At 42.3% G+C, this 19,912-nt stretch overlaps 2 protein-coding genes across 3 annotated transcripts; both read right to left on the reverse strand.

Annotated features, from left to right (window-relative positions):
* Nucleotides 1-14: 14 nt before the first annotated feature.
* On the reverse strand, nt 15-8,996 carry LOC118289461 (guanine nucleotide-binding protein G(o) subunit alpha-like). The gene is made up of 10 exons (XM_035616511.2): nt 8,849-8,996; nt 8,092-8,227; nt 7,891-7,982; nt 7,709-7,801; nt 7,391-7,551; nt 5,685-5,813; nt 2,450-2,579; nt 2,263-2,334; nt 1,358-1,445; nt 15-579 (listed from the first exon to the last, which is right to left on the reverse strand). The coding sequence occupies exons 1-10, from the start codon at nt 8,975-8,977 to the stop codon at nt 389-391; spliced, it is 1,221 nt and encodes a 406-aa protein (XP_035472404.2). The 5' UTR covers nt 8,978-8,996; the 3' UTR covers nt 15-388.
* Nucleotides 8,997-10,073: 1,077 nt separating this feature from the next.
* Nucleotides 10,074-19,703, reverse strand: LOC118289357 (ethanolamine-phosphate cytidylyltransferase). 2 transcript variants are annotated; one of them, XM_035616309.2, is made up of 13 exons: nt 19,357-19,703; nt 14,451-14,539; nt 13,787-13,948; nt 13,561-13,627; nt 13,384-13,468; nt 13,264-13,305; nt 12,529-12,676; nt 12,329-12,411; nt 12,151-12,228; nt 11,967-12,032; nt 11,821-11,886; nt 11,638-11,726; nt 10,074-11,511 (listed from the first exon to the last, which is right to left on the reverse strand). In XM_035616309.2, exons 1-13 carry the CDS (start codon nt 19,485-19,487, stop codon nt 11,397-11,399), a joined length of 1,221 nt encoding a protein of 406 aa, XP_035472202.1. In that variant the 5' UTR covers nt 19,488-19,703; the 3' UTR covers nt 10,074-11,396. The 2 variants fall into 2 exon arrangements, with proteins under 2 accessions (XP_035472202.1, XP_035472203.1); XM_035616310.2 differs by having other exon boundaries at nt 12,529-12,661; nt 19,357-19,702.
* Nucleotides 19,704-19,912: the final 209 nt, after the last annotated feature.

The following is a 19,912-nucleotide window of genomic DNA, read 5'->3' on the forward strand; positions in this document are numbered from 1 at the left end:
GTGTTATTGTTCTTATTTCCCTGTGAACACTGGAGATAAGACAAGTGAACTTACAGAAAGATGGGTACTCCTGTTATTGGTCATTAAGAAGCATTAAATATGTCCCAAAAAAAAGTAAAAGAAAAAAGCCTGTTCAATAAAGGGGAAATAAAAGCTCATCAATAAAATGCATTAAAATGTCCAGCCATGCTTGTCAATAAATATTTTATTTAAAATGCTTTAAAATAAAATGAGTAGCAGCTTGAAAAAACTCATTATCGTGACTTATTAGTCTCTTAAATAACTTAAATCTTTAAAAAAAAAACATTTATACAGAGAACAGCTGTGATGGAATTTAAATTTCAGTGCTGTAAATTATAAAAATAAAAACTCAGTCTTCAGGAGACTTTCACAGGAGCTGCACAGCTGCGAGGTTCTCCTTGATAATCGGATCTATGACCATGTGGAAAACCATCTGGATGTTGGTGGTGTCAGTGGCCGTGGTGAAGTGGTGGTACACTGGCTTGTCAGGACTGTTGTTGCATGACGAAAACATGGCGGTGATGTGGTGGGCTGCAGCATCCACATCACCATCTGCTCCTGGATTGACAAAGACAAAGAAAATTTACAAATCTAGAAACATCCAGTTGACGAGTCCAAACTACAGCATGTCCAAGTCATGAAATATTGATAAAAGAGGGTCCGCTTCGGGGTGAGAATCCGGATAATTGTTTTGCTTCTCTATCCCCAAATATACACGATCATATACACCAACATCAAATATTTGCTTATCTATTACTGCGACTAAAGCATGAAATATGTATGAACTGGATGTGTCCAGAATGAATGGTATAAAACATAAGAACAGGACTGTAGGCGATTACTGAGACAATCTCTGGCCAGATGGAATTCTGATTATCCAAGGGACATACAAGGAGGATGCAGTGACCCATCACCCATCAAAACAATAAAGAAAAAAACACATACTTGCAATTCCTTGAGGAATTCAAGATCGTAAACAAATATTTCCAAGTGTGTAATCTCTTGGGAAGTACTGTAGGAGTAGTGCCAGAGCTAGAAAACCTTTGCACGTCATGACACATTCTGTCAGCGTTTCTCAAGCTTGGGTATCGGGGCCCCACACTGGAACTATAGATGGAGTCAAAGTAGACTCAAGACTGATGATTATTTTAAATTATTTACTTGCTTCATCAACCCTTTGGCTTCTTCTCACAATCAACAACAAAAAGTATCCCATAGTCAGACATACGGAAACTTGATGAGTAACTGGAATCATGACAAATATGCCACCAAAAATCTGGATAATTAAAAGGAAAAACACCTACGCATAAAGACAAAACAATTCTTTACTGTGTACCTGTGTAGTTAGAAAGGTAAAACCTCAAGTGTCTTCCAGAATGAAGGATCTTCTCCCGAAACAGGTCCGTTTTGTTCATGAACAGAATCTGTTGGAGAGACGACGTCAGGCGAGCATTCAAAATCTTCCCAATATTGGAATCGGCTGTTCTTGGGACTAAGACTTTAGAACTAAAGGCATTCAATTATTCATTTTTTATGATACCTTTATTAATTCAGCTTTTAACCTTGTCTGTAGTGTTTTTTAACATGTCTGCACTTTTATATTTGTATTTCTCCCATCTTTTTCCTGGAAAAGCCATTGAACAATGTTTGTTGGATAAAGGTGTATAAAATAATCTTGTTAGTGACTAATTGTTGCGTCTCTCATAAGGCTGGTTGAAAGCCAAATTTAAGTTTATTCCCTGGTTCGCTTTACTGGTCCAGTTTCCAGGCATCTTCCATCAATATGCAATTCTGCCATTTCATGTCACCTTTGGTGAATCTCTTGATACGTCCAATAAAAGAACACTGACTAGCCAGGATTGATAATAATAAATAATAATAAAAGGCCTTGAGTTAATAAAGGGCAGATATAATGTGAATGTTAAAGGAGTGAGTCAGTCGTGCTCATCAGTAGTGCCACAAATTCTCAGGGTGAAAGAAATTAAACCAAGCTAATCACAGTGTTTGACAATGCTGACAGCCAACGTACTTAAACAAACAACATGCCCAATCTCAATTAGAGAGTGTATTGTAATTATGCATGTCAGATGTAATCATAGCTTGGTTGTGCTCTCCGCTTGACATGAATCAATACCAAAAAGCCTCTCAGGCAAGACGTCATGACGAAACTCATGCTTTCATTCACTCAAATTCATGTTTAACTTTGAGCCCGTCAGCTAATATAAGTGCAGACAAACTTACCAGTGAGGTGCTGTAAAAGACGGAGTTGGTGCAGATCGATGTAAAGAGTTGAAGACTTTCATGCAGCCGATTCTTTAAGGGAAGAAAGAAAAAAAAAAAGGATGAGATTATATCTCAAATTCTGCTACATCCACTGACGAGTAAGAAAAGACATGGCATTACACAATCACTGGGTCTTTTTTCATACCGCTGAGGGGTCCTCCATCAGTGTCGCATCGTAGCTGCTGAGGGCCACGACAAACAGCACCACCTGAATACAGTCGAAGCAACGGAGCCACTTCCTTCTCTCACTCCGCTGGCCCCCGACATCATACAATCTGTCAAGCAATTAAAAAGTTTTACCTTAAACAATTACAAGAGAATAACATGATCATTTTGTCATAAATGTCCTTAAATTACTAATCGATCCATGAAGTTCAAGTGTACAAAACTCTCCAGACATTGGTCACAGCTATTTCATATTAAACTAGAATGTCACTCAGCAGAGCTCAAAACTCCATTGAGGCCCAACAGTCCAGTTAAGTCAATCACTAAAGCAATGAAGATCCATGAATTATTCCATGTAAATGTAAAAAAAAAAAAACCACTCTCCCGCAATGTTAAAGAAGGTAGTAAATATATTCCTGCATTCGCACACCAACATTTTGTGGCTTTTTTCTTGGCCCATGTCCCACCCTTCCACGAAGTTCCGTGGAAATCCGCTCTGTAGTTTTTGAACCAACCAACGGACAGGGGTAAAAACATAACCTCATTGGTTGGGGGCACTTATATAGACAATGTTATTTAGTCTCTTTAAGTAAATATATACTTTGTGAATATACAATTCAAAATATTTTTTCATAAATAACTTTACTGATGCCAGTCGTTCGGGGGAAACTCCATCTAGACAAACCTTTGACTTAAGAGAAAACAGCTCAACTGTCCTACTCTTTAAAAAAAAACAATCTGGGCAATCCATTTCAAAATACAATCTGGCACCGATTGAAGCCAGGGGTCTTGGTGACACAGGTAATGAGTTCCCGTTTGGGCCAGACAGGTTCCAGGTGCATGATTGCGGTGGTCATGTCAGAGGCAATGAAGCGTTTATGCCCCAGGTCAAGAGTCAGTTTTAACAAGCGGGGGACAATAAGCGTTAAGTGAGGTTTGACAGCAGTCGTTTCTGTGCTGCAGAAAAGAAAACCATAGCTCACGACCACAAGAAGGGCTTTTGACATTTTTTTTCTTCTTCCTGATTGAATGGAGGAGCGGGAGGAGACCTGAGGAACTAACATTTTGGAATTCAGCTATCTGCCCAAGATGAGACTCACTCACTTATCTTAAGCATTTGACTTCATATAACTATGTAAGAAAACCAAAAAATGACTTCATACCTTGGCTTATCATAAAAAACTTAAACAAATATTTCTGAATAATTCCATTGGAAAATTTGCCTGTGATCCAGTACACCATCCAGTGTTCAAATGCGTCTGTGCATCTAGAATATTGTATTTTATTTAGAGTGAAAGATAATATTTCTGCCGACAGCATACAGCGGTGTTTAAATGTATGACTTTTTAACTCCACACAGAGTTTAATCTAATACCATTTTTCACCGTCATAAATGTCAGATGCTGATGGAAATCCAATAGGGACAGTATGGCCTGGAATTATTTACAGACTATATGAATCTATTGACATTTAATGTTGTATTTAGTCAGAACCTCCCAGCTGAGTTAATTAGTCAATTCCTTTGACCTGAAATCACATAATTGACAGAAAATTGATGGATGGATTTAAAAAAAAAGTTACAATAAGTTTTTGCTAAAAACTGACACTGCGACAGCAGCAGGGAGAATTTCAGGCCTGATGGCACCGACTGTGACTGCACAGTCTCCTGTATGAAATACCCAATGTTGCACCAAATCCGCTTTTAGTGCAATGGTAGTTTAAGACTTTAAGACCTGCAGATACATTGAAAAAGTACACAGAATTTTCTTTAACATTCCACAAAGTTAAGCATGATAATTTTAACCATGAAGAAGCTTCAGTATATACAATATTCATGATGTCCTGTACAGTATGACTACAGTTTCCCATGACCCATGCAGTGAAAGTCGTCACAGAGACGGGACACAGGGAGCATCATGAATGGTTGCTTACTCTCAAAAAGAAAAGTTCAAAGGGGGAAGGGGGGAGGTGTCGGTTTTGTCATTGCTTTGCTTCCTCCATAGTTTACTTTCAGAATAACCAGGCAGAGTGAAGCCATCAATATTTCATGTCTAAGTCGTGCCCAGGCAGCTGCCTCCCACGGCTTAGAAGACTTCAGCCTTCGTGAGATGCTGGTGAGGCCCCAGAGTCTCAGCAGGCTGCATCCTCAGAGAGCAGCATGTTCAAGTGTGTATAACAACTCCAGGGACAGTCAATAAAATGGAAAATAAAACTAAATCCAAAGTTGTTTGTTTACACTGTCATTATTGATATATTGATATTTTCAAACCTATTCATTAATCTATTGTTGATTAATTACCACTGGACGACACAGTATGCTCTTACGGAGCCGGGCCAGTGTAAAGCTGAGGTCCGCCTGACTGCTGAGAACTGTATGCTTGTGAAAATACCATCTACCGAGTTCATGCTGAATCCTGCCTGCCCGCTGAGGATGGTAAAATCTTGGATGTTTTAAAGGGGCTGGTGCTGCCAATGGTCAGTCTGACTGTGACAGATGGTCAATGCAGGCAAAGAGCACCGCACACAGCTCTACAACGACACAAAAAAAAAAGTTAAAAAATCTTAAAAATCGTATCATGATGAAACTGTGGCAGGAAATAAAATACTATAGTACATATACAACATGCGTGTCTTTACAGGGTATGCATCGTTAGTTACACAGTATGTTACTGTCTGTACATATAACGTGCGTGCGTGCGGTCTTTATTCTCTTAGCCGGATTCAATGCATTGAATGTATTCATTATACATGTATAATCAAGGTTTCTAGATTGGAATTGGTTACGAGTTTCAAGAGAATACCACTAATAACTAACCATGCTATAACATCAAAACCCAGACTGTCCATGTGAAAAGATAGAAAATAAAAAAATTAAAGTTAAATTCGCTCTTGAAAGTATAAAAAGGTGAAATATTGTTTTAATATTAAATATGCATATTCAGGAATTTTATTGTCCTTCTAAGAATAAATGTAAAATATGATGCACGTTTTTTCAGGTAACTTTCAGTGAGTTCAATGTGAATCGTTAAAGCCTTTACCCTTATGAACCTAATATACAGCATTATGTGGGCAGTGTTGGTGCAGATAGAGATTTATTTGTGCACAGCTGTACACTGATTGGCCACAACATTAAATCCACTTACTGGTTTTGGGTTGTGGCTGACCGGTGTATTTCACCTTGCTACCATTGTTCCCTTATGTTTAATAAATCTTACCGAAAGATCGTTTCTTTAACTTGAAACTGCGTCTCGATGATTCCACAGGTCCGCAGTCTCACTCTCAGAACATCTGTCTCGGTGGGGACGTAGTTGGGAGCGATGATTCGACTCATGTTGTCAAAGAAACTGGAGAGGCAACAGGAGGAGAACAAGAAACATCCCTAACTGGTGTGATAATGAAGCTCGGGCTGACTAGAATGGAGTTTTAAAAACACGGGCGACATCAATAGCCAACTTCTTTTTAGCAACATTGACAGTTCAGTTCATGTCACACTCGATGTCAAAGAAGTCAGTTCAAACGATCAAGGGGCCTTCAGGTCCTGGGGAAGTCAAGTGTGTCACGACACAGTCTAATCCAATATTCCTGGAGGAACAAATCAATGTGGGGTCCGGCAGTGTGAGAACAGTAAAAAGAGCCGGCCGAGTTTCATTATCATCCTCCAGGTCCGGACCTTATCGAGTTCCGATAATGAAACTGTCACATCTTCATCTTTCTGTGTCTGGCCAGCCGGAGTATGTTTTGATTTGGCAAACCTCTTCCCTGCTGCCTTGGAGATAAGGACCTCCAATCAGTCAATTTATTTCAAGTTCAGATCAAAAATAAAAGCAGTGAAAAAAATCAATTTCACCTTCATTCTAAAGAGTTCACACTATGTCAGGAGTGCTAGTGGTTCCTATCAATTGTTCTTGTGTTGTGCTGTTTTGTAAATTGATGCACCAGTAATTCAAGCAGTGGATAAATCTCAAACACTGCAAGGTGGTCAGAAAATTTCCAGCAGATGAAGAGAGAGCGTTTAAAAAAAGATGGAACAAATTCTTTCAACGGGACATAAAACAATTTAAAGATGATTCACAGCTGAATTCTCTGTTAGGATCAAGCCAATTTTTCCGTTTGTTCCTTGCATTCCTTCCTTGTTTTATTATCAAACTCCACTGAGAATTTTCTGAAGCATTACATTTGCTTCATGTAACAACCCATCCACGGGAAAAAATATACTCTAGTAGCTGTGTCAGCTGGGGGCGATAAAAAGAACAAAAACCCAGTTGAGATGAGTAGGAGCACAAGCATTAATGGCATTTACCAAAAATGTATTTCCACTTGTCAGTTAACAATCCACTCTTCAGCTGGTGATGCGTCACACATTCAACACATGATCTATGCAGAGTAGTGAGTTAGGATTGCATAACGTTGTACTTGCTGCTTTTTTTAGAAAACAACTGAAAGGGCTTAATTGCCTGGCTGAAGGACAGCAACTGGAAAAACCTGTTCATACATAGAAAAATGTCCTACACAGATATGGGGGGGGGGGTATCTGTAGTCTACCAAATTCTGTTGCCTAATTTATGGACTTAACTTGAAATAAAATGTAGTAATTCTACCATAAGTGACCCCAACCTACAGCTTCCGAGGTTCGTACGCATCTTTATTCACGTCTGTTTCGCCGGCTCCACACTAATCCGCTTCCTTCCTGAAATCTATAAACAGTGCTTTTTGTAATTTGGCCCCAATTAAAGCCTCCCTTTCCACAACTGTCACAGGAATCATTTCCCAGACACGAGTTGTTCTCTGTACTCGCTTTACTGTACTGCCAATAGGTGACGTCGTGTTTTCTTACTGGGCAATTTCCCCGTGACATTTTACACCGTCAGTCATGATCGGTGGGCGACGTGCGGCCCTTATCGCTTAAGGTTATTGTACTCACTAGAGAGCAGAGTCGTTCAGCTCGAAATCGTGACCTCTGGCTGCGGCTGCTCGCACCCCTTGGTCGGCCCAGAGTGAACAGAAAGCATGAGCTACGAAGGGAAGCAGCTCCTGGTCGTCCCCCACACACAGGCTGCAGGACAGGATGGACCGAGCGTGCATCTGAACGGGAACAAAAAAAGTCATGGCACTACGCGTTTTCTGCAGATGAACACTGACATCTAGTGTGGTCAAAGGGGGCTTGCAATGAAAAAACGTGGACAACCAAGATAAAACGTAGAAAGGCAGATTTGATAAAAAAAAGTCTGTAAGAGCCCACCTTGTTCTTCTTGTTCGCGAGGTTTATCCTCAGCATCCCCATTCCTCGGAGAACAAACTTCATAGAGGTCAGGAGGTTGTCGAGCACTGCAGGCTGTGAAAGGCACGGCGGGCCAACGCGTCTTAATATTCAAAAAAAAAATACAAGAACCCATTTGCACCGCAGCTGCACGATAGGCCTACCTTGAAACTGACCAGCTCCTGCTTGGAGAAGCCGTGACTGTGAATGATCTTTATCTGTTTGATCACTGTACTCTTTCCACTCTCTGCGGCTCCTGATGCACAAACCACGAGAAAGTATTTCCCCTTTAGAGACTGAAATTGCCAATGTCTCTGTGCAACATGACGAAACGCAAAACTACAGTGAAGGCCCTTCGAGCTTACCGAGCAAAAGGATTTTCACCACGTTGACCTCGGTCCGGGCATGTTCACAGAGGTCTTGTTCTATTTTGGAGCTCTGGAGTTTGGCCTTTTTCGCCTCCTCTGTCACATCCTGGTGAAGGCACACTCCCATGCAGATCTACGGAGAGGTATAGTTTTCATATGCGACCAGGATACTTTACCAGCGACAGTTATCAATATAGCCGAGTATTCTTTTAGCGGATGTTGAATAATTGGGGCGGAAAAAATTGGGCAGTTCTTTTAAAATAATCCCTATAGAGAACTTTTCAAGCAAATTTAGGAGAAAGTGCTTTCCAGGGTCAAAATAAAACATAACACGCAACATTAAAAGATCACAATAGGTGTCAATAATGAAATGCATGCATGAAAACACCCATAAATAAACATATATGCATACACATACACACATACTGCAAAAAGTTATTAAAAAATTATAAATCCGTTATTTTAATTCTGAAGTTCTGACTTTTCCCTTAAGTCTGCCATCTTCAAGTAGCTCGGTAGACAATGTGACCTGGTCATGACAAATGTCCATCACGTCTTGGTTTTCCGTCCTGACAAAGTAGGAAATCCTCAGTTATGAGACCCCATTGTTGTGAATTATTTAGTTATTTTTGCCTTTTTTCTTTAATTGTGTGATGACTTTATGAACTAAAAACCCCTTCCTTTCACACTTACCTACCTGGTTATGTCGTACAAACCTGCTCAGATCAATTCAACATTCTAATGAAAGTACTACCTGAAGTGGGGCTGGCAGGGTTTTAAGACAACAAAGCATCGTGGCTTGTTTTTCTCTGCGCGACGACGAAAAGTTTGGTTCAAAGTTTAAAAAAAGTTTCCAGACGCAACCAGGTGTCGGTGGCCGCATGATTAACCCAATCAGAAGCGCGTGTGCAAGGCCCGTGCCGCGTTCACGTCCGCTCGGACAAAACACAGCTCCTACGCTTTTAATTAAAGCGCAACTTTTTTGGCTTAAACTTGTCATTATGATGTCAACACTGACTGCACAGTGTGATGATGGCGATACCGATCCAAGCTCCTATTGGTCCACTATAGGCCACCGGGACTCCGTGGGGGGAAAAATGACACCGGGTCCGTCTGAAACCTGTAGTCTCTTGAATGACCAGCAGAGGGCGACTCCACTGGTTGCAAAAAGAATTCAGTTTCTTTAGAAACTATAGAAGAAGTTCCACGTCCTGCTGAAAATGCCGTATGAATGCTGATTGGTTGAAAAGCAGTGATGTCACCCACTGTTCCTCTGGAAATCACTAGGGAAATTAAGCCAATAAATTATACTTACTTATGTACTGTACAATTTTGAGATGTGCTGCTTATTATATTTGACTGGTTCTTTTTCAGCTCATTCATATCAGTATTATGCATACCCCAGTTTATACAATATGAATTTTCATAGAACTAGAACTACCCAACAGCAGACAAAGTTATAATTAGCTCTACATTGATTTAAAAAAATGTTGCTTGCATGTTGGCTACATGCCAATGAATCAGCCAGTAATATGAGATAAAAATAATTCTGACCATTTTGCATTGGTACTTTTTGATAGGTCTGTTCTGCATGCAGTTGTTTCATTGTGGTATGGCTCCTTTTCCTGCAGTAAAATATTCCAATACACTACCTCCTCCTACTTAGTAAAGCTACTTCATGCTTCCAATTTGAACAGAATTAGCCAATTAACCTTTCCTCTAAAATAAATGGACTTTCAGAACGTTGCTGACCCAGTCTGCTTGTATAATAATCTAATCTTAATGGCCTGACATTAACGAACTCTTTGTGAGTCATATGTTGCAAAATTAAGATCCTTTTTGATCAAAGGTCAAATCAATGTCCGAAACATGAATTTACGTTTAATCGTGTCGCTAATGTGCAGCCTGCTCATTTACCTTATTTTTGAGGAATGAGACATTTTCCTGTTTTGGTGAAAACAAGATGACAAAACAGCTCCTCAGATGAAATTGTTATTATTGTCACAACAATAATATACTGTAGGCCCATCAGCTTCTACAGCATTTGTCACCTGGGAGTTGTCACTAACATAAATCATGGCCTAAACTGAATACATTCCAAGTTGACATACAGATATATTATTTTGCTTTTTAAAAAATATTAATCTATACAGTAGTTAATGAAGAGGTGAGTAAAATATAAATCTACAAAAAAATATATAATTTAATCCCATTTGATATAGTGACAGGATAAATTGTTCAGGGCTCAAAAACGACAGTTAGATGTTGATTTTATGATCATGTTAACACTGAGCATCCGTCATAGTTCTGTTGTTATACTATGAAAACAAAAGGTTCAAGTTAGACTTCTAAAACTCTCTATATTAAAAGAAATCAAAGGAGTGTTGGTTTAAAAAAACAAAAAAAAACAACCTAAACAATTGCACTCAAAAAGGCCAGGCATGCAGGTCTCAACAGTGTGCGTTTTTTTGTTGTTGTTGTTAAAAACCTGCTCTTAGAACAAAATCTGAACAGTTCAGATGATTTCTGAGAAGTCAGTGCAGTCTGGAGCGGGATCTGGTATGTACATGAGGTCCCAAAAGAGGTTTGTCAACACCCAAGTGAGAGAAGTCAGAGGAAAGGGATATGTTCTTCTCCTCATGCTTTAGTGGTTTCAGCCTCCTCCAGACAGCCTGTTCTCAGTTTATAATACATACATACAGTATATACACAAATAAATCAGTTGTGGGGCTGAGCCCTTTGATGCAGAAAGCAGCAACAGCCCCAAGACAAAACAACAAATGAAATCTCTTGCTTGCTATAGTTCAGTGCCTGACCGGCATCACCGGGTCTCTGCACTTGTGTGCCCAAATCACATGATATCATATTTTCAAATATTCTTTAAAATCAAAAGTACTCAAGGAATCATCCAAAGACACAGAAGACATGATGATAACTTTCTTGTACTAACTCAGTAGTTCCATGTGTGATTGACTGACATGAACATGTAGTTGCATATGCAGAATATATTAATACGCAGAGGACCCCCCCCCCCCCTCACACCCGCACGCACACACGTGCGCGCACACACACACGCACACACGCACACACACACGGTATACCTGATGAGCCCACAGCAGACGATGCCACTGTGGCTACAAACGGGCTGCTGTTATTAGCCAAGTTTGTGTGGAGGTTGTCATAACATTTATATAAAAGGGTTGATTTAACTGTACATGGGATTAGATTAATTGAGCTTGTCAGTGTTAATAATGACACTTGGTTGATGGTGCTTCCTTTTTTTGGGGAGGGGGGGGGCTTTCCTACATAACAGCCTGGGCTCTTTCTTTAGTCTTTTCCTCCTCTTGACGCTTCAGGGCCTGGATCACAGCTATTTCTTTGGCCTCCTTCTTCTGGTTCCGCGCTTCAAAAAGCAACCTGAATCACACAATGCATAAATCTGATAAAGGTCCAGTGCAATCCATGTTAATTCCAGCAATGAATCAGGTACATCAATTTTATTCTAACTATGAAGAATATTGTTTTGCGCAGTAGATAATGTACCTGTTTTTGATTATCCTCTGCACAATGGCATCTGTAGTGAGGCTGTTCCCACTGTCAACAGTGCGCAGGATTCCTTTCCTCCTCGGCTCCTGTGGATGAAGAGAATATTGTCTAAAAGCAATGCGATGCACAAAGGTGTTTTCTAAAAATGTCCATTCAATGTGGCAGCGTTTCTAGTCGTACAGCATGAGGGTCAGATCCATCCTTGTCAGGGTATATTTCCGTCTTCCCGTGGCAAACAAGGTCCACCTATGGATACAAAGCCATGTTAAAGATTTAAAACCTCATTTTTACCGTTGAGAACTTCATGATCTAGTGGTGAAAGTTACCTTGAAATGGTCAAGCAAATCTTTTGTGACTGCAATGGGTGCACCAATCACCACCTCTGATACATACTGTGGAAAAAAGGACACAAAAAATGAATTATGTATGTGTGTGTGTGTGTGTTTTTGTATATGTAAATATATACTGCAGTATATGTAGTGCGTTAATGGAGAGGGAGCAAGAACGCACTCGACAAGCGAGGACGCTGAGTGTTCTCTCATGGACATTCATGATGGGGTAGTTTTTCCCTTTGTAGCGATTCACCTCCTGCAAAATATGAACAAAATTGAAACGTGTAGACAAACATTGCCAACACTGGGCTCTGGGAGGCAGTGAAAGACGAAGAAAAGATAGCAGGACGGCTCACCTGATCAAAGTGCAACCCCACTATAATGTATGGCTTTTCTGCGAGCTTATACACCGCTTCCAGGAAGTCTACGTGGCCAATGTCTGACAGGTGACCGGTCAAGGGTGACAGCAGGTTATTTCCAGCATTATCAATCAATCATAAATATTCGGATGTGGATTCGGATGTTTTTTCAAAAGGGTTATTGATTAAAAAGATACGGAAGAGGTCAAAGGCTCCCGCCACATAGATGATAGTGTCTCCTGGCTGAGGCTCTTGGCCTGAGGCAAACTGGATGATCTTCTGCGAAGTCTGCAGGAACTGAGACACCCCCGTCCAGGGACTGTGGCCCTTCTGAACATGCGACCCCCATAATCCAGAAACAGGCATGATGAGTACAAATTGACAGTGTCACAATGACACCCAGGTGATGCGATACAGTACAGCGAATCACTGCAGTGTTCTGAGAAGCTCAGACCAGAATAAAAACACTTGTGCTGCGCCATCGCCATCCAGTGGTGTGAGCAGTAATGCCACCTTCCGTGAGTGTGCCGACTCAAAAGCTGTCTCACAAATCCCCAGTGCGTTCATTCAGCCCTTGCCAAATTCACAGCAGAACTCCCAGTTCGAAATGCTCAAATGTGAAGAGACCATCTACTGGTTTCACACTATTCAAGCCCCCAGCTCGTTGACTCCGAGTTACTTTCCTCGTGCAGGAACACAAGTGGCATTCAGTGTTTACTGGCAGGGCCCCGCTACTTGATTGTAAAACGGGTCCACAGTAAATGCCTTTTTATGAATTAAATGAAGAAAGAGTTAAGAAAGAGGAAGCTGGGGAGCCAAAAATGTTGTTTTAAACACGCACCGTGGAGCAAAGGGTTTGGTGGTAAAATGAGGATTTGGCAAAGCCTCAAAAATAATAATAATAACATGCTGGAAATGTGTTTGGTACCTACCTTTCCAAAGTTGTCTGTGTGCTGCTGATAGTCTGAGCTATCCTAAAAAAAGGAACATAGGAGGGAATCAGGCTTGTACCGTGAACGGAAACCTCTGAGAGATAATAACGCTGCACTCACAATGTTGCTGTGGTGTGCTTTGGTCATCAGCAGCATCCGGCCAACCAGATCTGTGGTCGAAACTCCCTGGGTTCTCTTACACTCCCTGAAACAACACCGTACGCAGAGTGACGACTGATGGAACGCACGCACACAACGTCCCATCCCGACTGATGTTATCATCACAGGGGGACCCACCTGTACCGTCCTGACTTCTTCACCTCTTCATACGTATCCTTACCATCCACTGTTAGTGTTATATCATCTGAAACGACAGCATCCAAGGCATACAAATCAACTAAACCCCATTACATCCATCAATACCAGAGATCCAGATCCATGCTCGGAGCCGATCGGCGTCGTTCTTATGACTATCAATCAGTTTGTGTCTAAATAAAGACATGATGATTGTGTCATCTTCTACCTCCGTGCACACAGAAGTCACAGTTGTACTTGTCGAGGGTCTCGAGGGTGGTGACGTAAGGCGCTCCTTGCGCGACCTCATCCACCCATTTTATGGCCCGCACCATCTTGTATCTTTCTTCCTGAGTGAAGACGGGCGGACCCTTGTGCTTTGCGATCTCACCTTGAGAAAAAAAAACACACATTGGGGGTTAACAGGGAGAGACAGACGGGATTCTCGACATCGCCTTTGCTGCAGAGACATTTTCTAATCACTTCAGCAGAGGGAAAGATTGCCGATATCCGTGCTGACCCTGACCGGGGAGTCACTCCGGGTAATCACAATGTCAGAATGCCCCGGTGTGCCACAGGAGGGCGAGACACACAACTGCTGAGTCACAACAACCTCTTCTTGGTGTAATAGGACTCAGCCGGTGCCTGGCTGGCAATGATGGGACTGGAGAAAGTATCCAGAGTAAAACAGGTCCCCCGATTCAGCAGGTACAGGACGGATCATAAGTAAAGGCAGGAGTAATATCGTATATAACTGTGCAAAAGGTGACGTAGAGATGAGCCAGAATCTTTTAAAAAAATCTAGGGAAGAAGTCAACTCGCTTCCACTGAAGTTGTAGCCAAGATAATGTTTATATTGTGAGGTTTATATCGTCACTGTTTGCGAGCCTTACTGTCTGTGTGTACTCCAACGATGAGGTAATCTCCCATGGCCTTGGCCTGTCGCAGCTGATTGGAGTGGCCATAGTGCACCATGTCGTAGCTGGTAAGGAAAAACACAAGAGGGCCGTGGTTATTCACATATCAAATTCCATCTGGCAAACAAAACGAGAACAAAGCATCCAGTGAATTTCTTGAGCTACAGTTAGAAGGTTTGGTAGCCCCCTGTCTCGAGAATATTAAAACATGTCACACACTTTTCTCCAAGGAAAAAAAAAAAGCATTATTTGCTTTGAGAGTTGCTTTTGTTTACGTTGAAGCTCACATTATTTATACTCAGTGTGAGGAATGGCGGCCACTCTTCATCACTCTTAAATCATTGCGCTTTGCTGTACTGACAAGGCAGAGTTTGAAGTTATCATTTTAAAAAAGAAAAATGCACTTGGATACACAATGAAAAGGGATCTCTCTATAGACCAAGTGAGGAGTCATTTTCTCATAGACTTCTATACAAACTGACTTATTTTTGCAACCAATGGAGGCGCCCTCTGCTGGTCATTCAAGAGAATACAGGTCCCAGGCACTCCCACATTGACCTGGAGTCTCCGTCCATTTTTATACAGTCTATGGCTAAAACATACAAAACTACCTGTATGATCCTTTTCTTTTCACAGCGCTCCTGCTTGTATCAACCCACTAAATGAAATCCACACACATCATATGATCATGACAAAAATTAAAAAAGTCCCTCCCTCTTCTCTCCAGGCTATGATGCCATCTGTGGATAATTGGATTAGCACAGATTGGAGACGGAGATTGTCACATGGTAATCTAGCATAGTGATAGAGGACATATATGGATATTAGCCTTCCATCACTGTCGCTGCAACTGACGGCAGTCAGTCAGTCTGATCGTTTTTCTCTTCTCTCTACTTTGAACATGATATTGAAGCATTATATTGATATTGCTATTGATACAGCGTGCACAAAAAAACTGATGAATTTGCTGAGACTGAAGAAAGTGACTGACTTCACTCGGTAGAATGAAAATAAACATTAAATGGATTCCTCTGTGCCATCGCCCATGGGCCAAAAGAGACTTAGAAATGCTCTGCTCTTCAAACACTTTATTTAGAATGAAAATGAGCTAATGAGCATATACACTATATTAATATGTTCCCACTGGCTCTTTAACACTATTACAGAAACTGAATTGGTGATTTTGTATGTTTTGTATTTCATCTTTGTAATATCTTCTGAATGTGTTTTTTATACGAGCCATCGCTGGTTTTCACCTCAGCCCAAACACACTTTTACATTTCATTTTTGTGTTTTTGTATTTATGTGAGTCGTTGGGGAAAAAAAACTAAACTAAACTTAACTAAACTGCAGGTATCATTGAAGATGTGTTTAATTTGTTAGGATCTCATCCCCAAGCAACTGTACAGATTCGTAACCATCAGAAATGCTGAGTCGGCAATTAACCAACAGAGTCATAACAATGACGACATAATTACTATTTATGTCAAAGCAGAATATGTTACACATCAGCTCTCTCAGGAGTAAGATGTGGTATAGCACTATAAATAGCATCCTTAAAAAAAAATATGAATAAAAAAAAAGCAGATGAGCGCTGCCAACGCTACAGTAACAGAATCCCATGTTGTTTCCAGCCGCGGACCACTCTAGTGACAAACAGCATCAGTGCCTTGCTGCGTTGTCACTATGCACAGTCCAGGCTGAGAACAGCCTGCAAGGGCTGCACTGTCGAGTGCACAGTGATTCAGAAACAGCCAGTACTCTGTCAGAAATACACAAAGGTGAAACCACAAAAAGAAGCTTTTTTCCCCCTCGTTTCTTTCCAAGGAAGCTCAATCCGAAGCCAAGAGTTTCGCTGTGCCTTGTTTCGTCAATCTGCTGTAACGGGATCCATGTGTGTCGGCTCTGAGGCGATAGTGCAGGGCCAGAAGAATGTAGTAAAGGAGGGGGGTGAATGAAATGAGAAGAAAAAACTGTGAGACCCAGACAGAGTTACATAAGGCTGCTTTTTTTGCCGTGTTACCCGTGCTGGACGTCCACGACATGTCACCGTATTCCTGTTGTATTTTTCAGCAGGGATGGATCTTGGCATGCACCACGGCGGGATGATGAAATCTTAATGAGTGCAGTCGGTCAGTGGACACCCAAAACAAGCACACAGGCGTCTCGAGAACAACACCCGACAGACATGTGTGTCCACAGTGATGAATTATAGCGAGACGTGTAAGACACACAGTACTTGTAAGCATTGAAGGCAACGGGGAACCCTAAAAATTGTAAACGTGACATTTCGGGTTTGGAATCAATGCCGTGCCACGCTGTTTGAGAGGAGCTTTTCCAAATTAAAAAATGCCTGGATAAACAGGGTTAGAGATATTAAGGTCTGGTGGTGCTTTCAAGGACAATTCAGAGGTTACTTCTCAGGGCCGAGTCCTGAATGAGTGACCAATGCACCATTGCCTCACCGAGGCTTTAAATAGCGCGTTTATAGACGTGTATGCGCGCACCACCTCGGCAGATACACGGCGGACGCGGACTTTGCCCTCATCCTTGATGACGCGTCTCGGACAACTGCTCTTTAGACCCCGTCGCCTCATTTCAGGCCGACGGATAAGAACAGAAAGCTCCTCTGTGCGGAGGGAAGGAGGGGCAGGGTCAAATCTCTACGGATGAAGTGGCCGCGCTCTCCTCGGAATTTTCCCCCCTCATACCGCTGACAATGCTGGATGTCAGCGAGAGCGTGGCGACGTCAATTAAGGGCTTCGGGGGAACAATGTGCTCAGTGACGGGCCACAGCGGCCGGAGCAGGTGTGGGCCGGAGGGGTTAGAACGGCTAACAACACGGGCAGTGTTGACATTGGCTTTCTTTGCATGCTCACCCCACCGGTTAATATTCTGGCATCCCAAATATTCTGCAACATGCCATCAGACCACGGACAGGCAGCCACACCTACTTGGCCGGAGTTCTCCAAGAGAAAGGCACCGTAATCCTGTCCTTCGCACACAGAAATTCAAAACATTTCATCTTGCCGCTCCGGACAGACAGTTTTATTGGAATGCCATGTTTCACTACCATGAGCGGGGCGAACAAGACTCCACTGGCCTCTATTGTTGTGCAAAAGTCCAAGCATGGAAGACGTCAACGCTGAGTTTCTAATGTGCAAAGCTATTTGTGAGGATGCGTGGGAAAATATAGTATGTTTGTTGTAACTTGGATGAAATTACCCCTTAAAAAAACCCCCATGTGTATCTGATATGCCTCAGGGGAGCTCGGCTTCATAGTGCGACTCTCTCGAGGTGTGTCGTGCTGACGCTGCACCATGTGTGTATCTGAGATGACACTTTGGAACATTTTTAAGGCCTCAGATTAATCTAAACATAAGGTGTAATAACTCCACCCGGGCCGGTGTGTTCATCAGGCTTACCTGTCAGGTGGAGAGTGACCGTCAAAGTTTTTTTTGGTGCTTTTTTTTTGCCGGATGCTGACGCTTTCCTGACGTAGAACAGTCCGTCACAGTGTAAGCATGAGGATCAAATTTAGACTTAAACCAGTTTAAAGTTAAAGATGGACGAGTGGAGCTCAGCAAACACTGCACTGCTGTGACCAATATTATTATTATTTAAAATATATTACACATTAAGTTGCATAGTTAATACAACTTTCAAGACCTTAGTTGTACAAGTGTGTCGTTGTGCGCTTGATCTGAAGACGAGGACTCAATTTCATTTTCGAGTCGCTGCCCCTTGCCCTTCCCACGGGTACGTTCACATTAATCAATCACATGTGACCATGACGGGCCGTGCCCGGCACTATAGGAGCATCTTGGTCTAATAACTCTAATACTTGTTGTTGTTTTTTTCAAATAAGACGCCCTGATGGATGCTAAACAATGGAGACAAGATGTTTTGCCGGCTGACAGAAAAAGAGACCATATAGGAGGTTGCACAGGAAACTTATCATTATTATTATACATGTTTACAAAAGTATAATTAAAAGTCACCATGTACGTTTTAGAGATTGCATTGTGGAACGATTTTACCGATCTGTTAGATAGCATTTATCGTCTTCAAGTGATTAAAATGCTACAGAAATCTGGGATATTGTTTAAGCAGATATGGTGGCGCACAGGATTTACAGTGACGCGCACTTGTCACTGCCTTGTGGATATCAGAATACATATAAACATTGTAACATGGCACATCTTTGCTTGAAGGTGTAGTCTTTATGAATTAAAACTAGTAATTCAAAACTGTCAAAGGAGATGAGATAACCAGATAGAAAGTAAAAGGTGGATTCATCTCACATTGCTGTCAGCTCTAGTGGTGAACTCCACAGATTTCGGGGAGAATGTGTGAGAATAATTGAACATTTATATACTGTTTGACACAAATATTTTTCCTATGTGGTTTGTTTAGTGTGTTAAAATTGTGAAGGTAATGAATGCTGACCCGCACGCTCAGTAAAGTCCTGCAAAAAGTGCAGGTCGGTGGTATAATGTTGTTCTTGCCACGGGCTCCAAACATGAAGATGAGTTATGATGAATCGCTGCAAACCAATATTAATATACAGTCAATTGGTGTCATTATTCACTGGGGAGGAAAGAATGAGCAAAAGGGTGCTCCTGCGATATCATCAACCAAAAAGCAATGTCCTGACATTAGTAGTGCCCTGTCAGGCCACGAACCACTCGTGGTTGAATACATGGAATGTAAAGTTGGTGTAGGGCACATACTGATGGAGCAGCCCCCCTGCACCCTGCTGCGGGCCCGGCCCGGTGCAAGGCTCCACTCGCACAGAGCTCGATGCAAACGAGGAACAGAGGGAGAAAAACACGTCGCTGCATCTTCAGCACCACAAGCGGCCACCGGTTAGGTCACTCACCAGCCGTCGCACCACACCCGGATCCTTCGCCTCCTCTTCTCGGGACTGCAGGCTGCAGCGCCGGGGGTCGTGCCTGCGTCTTTCCCGGCTGCTGTGTTCACTTGGTGGCGGTGGTGTCCGTTCCTGATCATTGTTTTTTTTTTGGAGGGGGGTGGGTGGGGGCTGGTGAGTGGTCTTTAAGAGAGGAACCCCTAAATATAGATGATGCACGGAACGTGTGTGTGTGTGTGTGTGTGTGTGTGTGTGTGTGTGTGTCCTCCCCCACTTCCAGCGCAGGACAGCCGCTTCCTCTGTCAGCAGCAGCCGCAGCAGCAGCAGCAGCAGCCCGGTGCGGTGCGGTGCGCAAACGCCTCCTCCGGCGGCGACGCACGACGCACGATGCGTCAAGCGTGCCGAAGAAAGCAGATGAGCGATGCACCCAGAGGGAAAAGGGCAGAGTTCTCAGTAAAACACCGAGCGACACAACGCCGTAGTGCGCGGGTTTTATTTTGAAAAGGTCCCAGGACGAAGCTCCGGGTCGAGTGTCGCGGACTTGACGCAGGTCCGATCGTACGAT

The sequence above is a fragment of the Scophthalmus maximus genome, chromosome 17 (genome assembly GCF_022379125.1).
Source record: "Scophthalmus maximus strain ysfricsl-2021 chromosome 17, ASM2237912v1, whole genome shotgun sequence".
Lineage (NCBI taxonomy): Eukaryota > Metazoa > Chordata > Actinopteri > Pleuronectiformes > Scophthalmidae > Scophthalmus > Scophthalmus maximus.

Bases quoted from the DNA above. Each gene is read 5' to 3' on its own strand.
- LOC118289461 (XM_035616511.2), bottom strand. From the start codon at position 8,977: ATGCGGCCACCGACACCTGGTTGCGTCTGGAAACTTTTTTTAAACTTT. The intron at 7,802-7,890 runs GTAGGCCTATCG...TGCCTTTCACAG, and splicing joins AGGAGCTGGTCAGTTTCAAG to CCTGCAGTGCTCGACAACCT. The intron at 1,446-2,262 runs GTAAGTTTGTCT...TCTCTCCAACAG, and splicing joins TCTTTTACAGCACCTCACTG to ATTCTGTTCATGAACAAAAC.
- LOC118289357 (XM_035616309.2), bottom strand. From the start codon at position 19,487: ATGATCAGGAACGGACACCACCGCCACCAAGTGAACACAGCAGCCGGG. The intron at 14,540-19,356 runs GTGAGTGACCTA...TTTCCTTACCAG, and splicing joins CGGGTGTGGTGCGACGGCTG to CTACGACATGGTGCACTATG. The intron at 12,677-13,263 runs GTAGGTACCAAA...TCTGGATTATGG, and splicing joins ACACAGACAACTTTGGAAAG to GGGTCGCATGTTCAGAAGGG.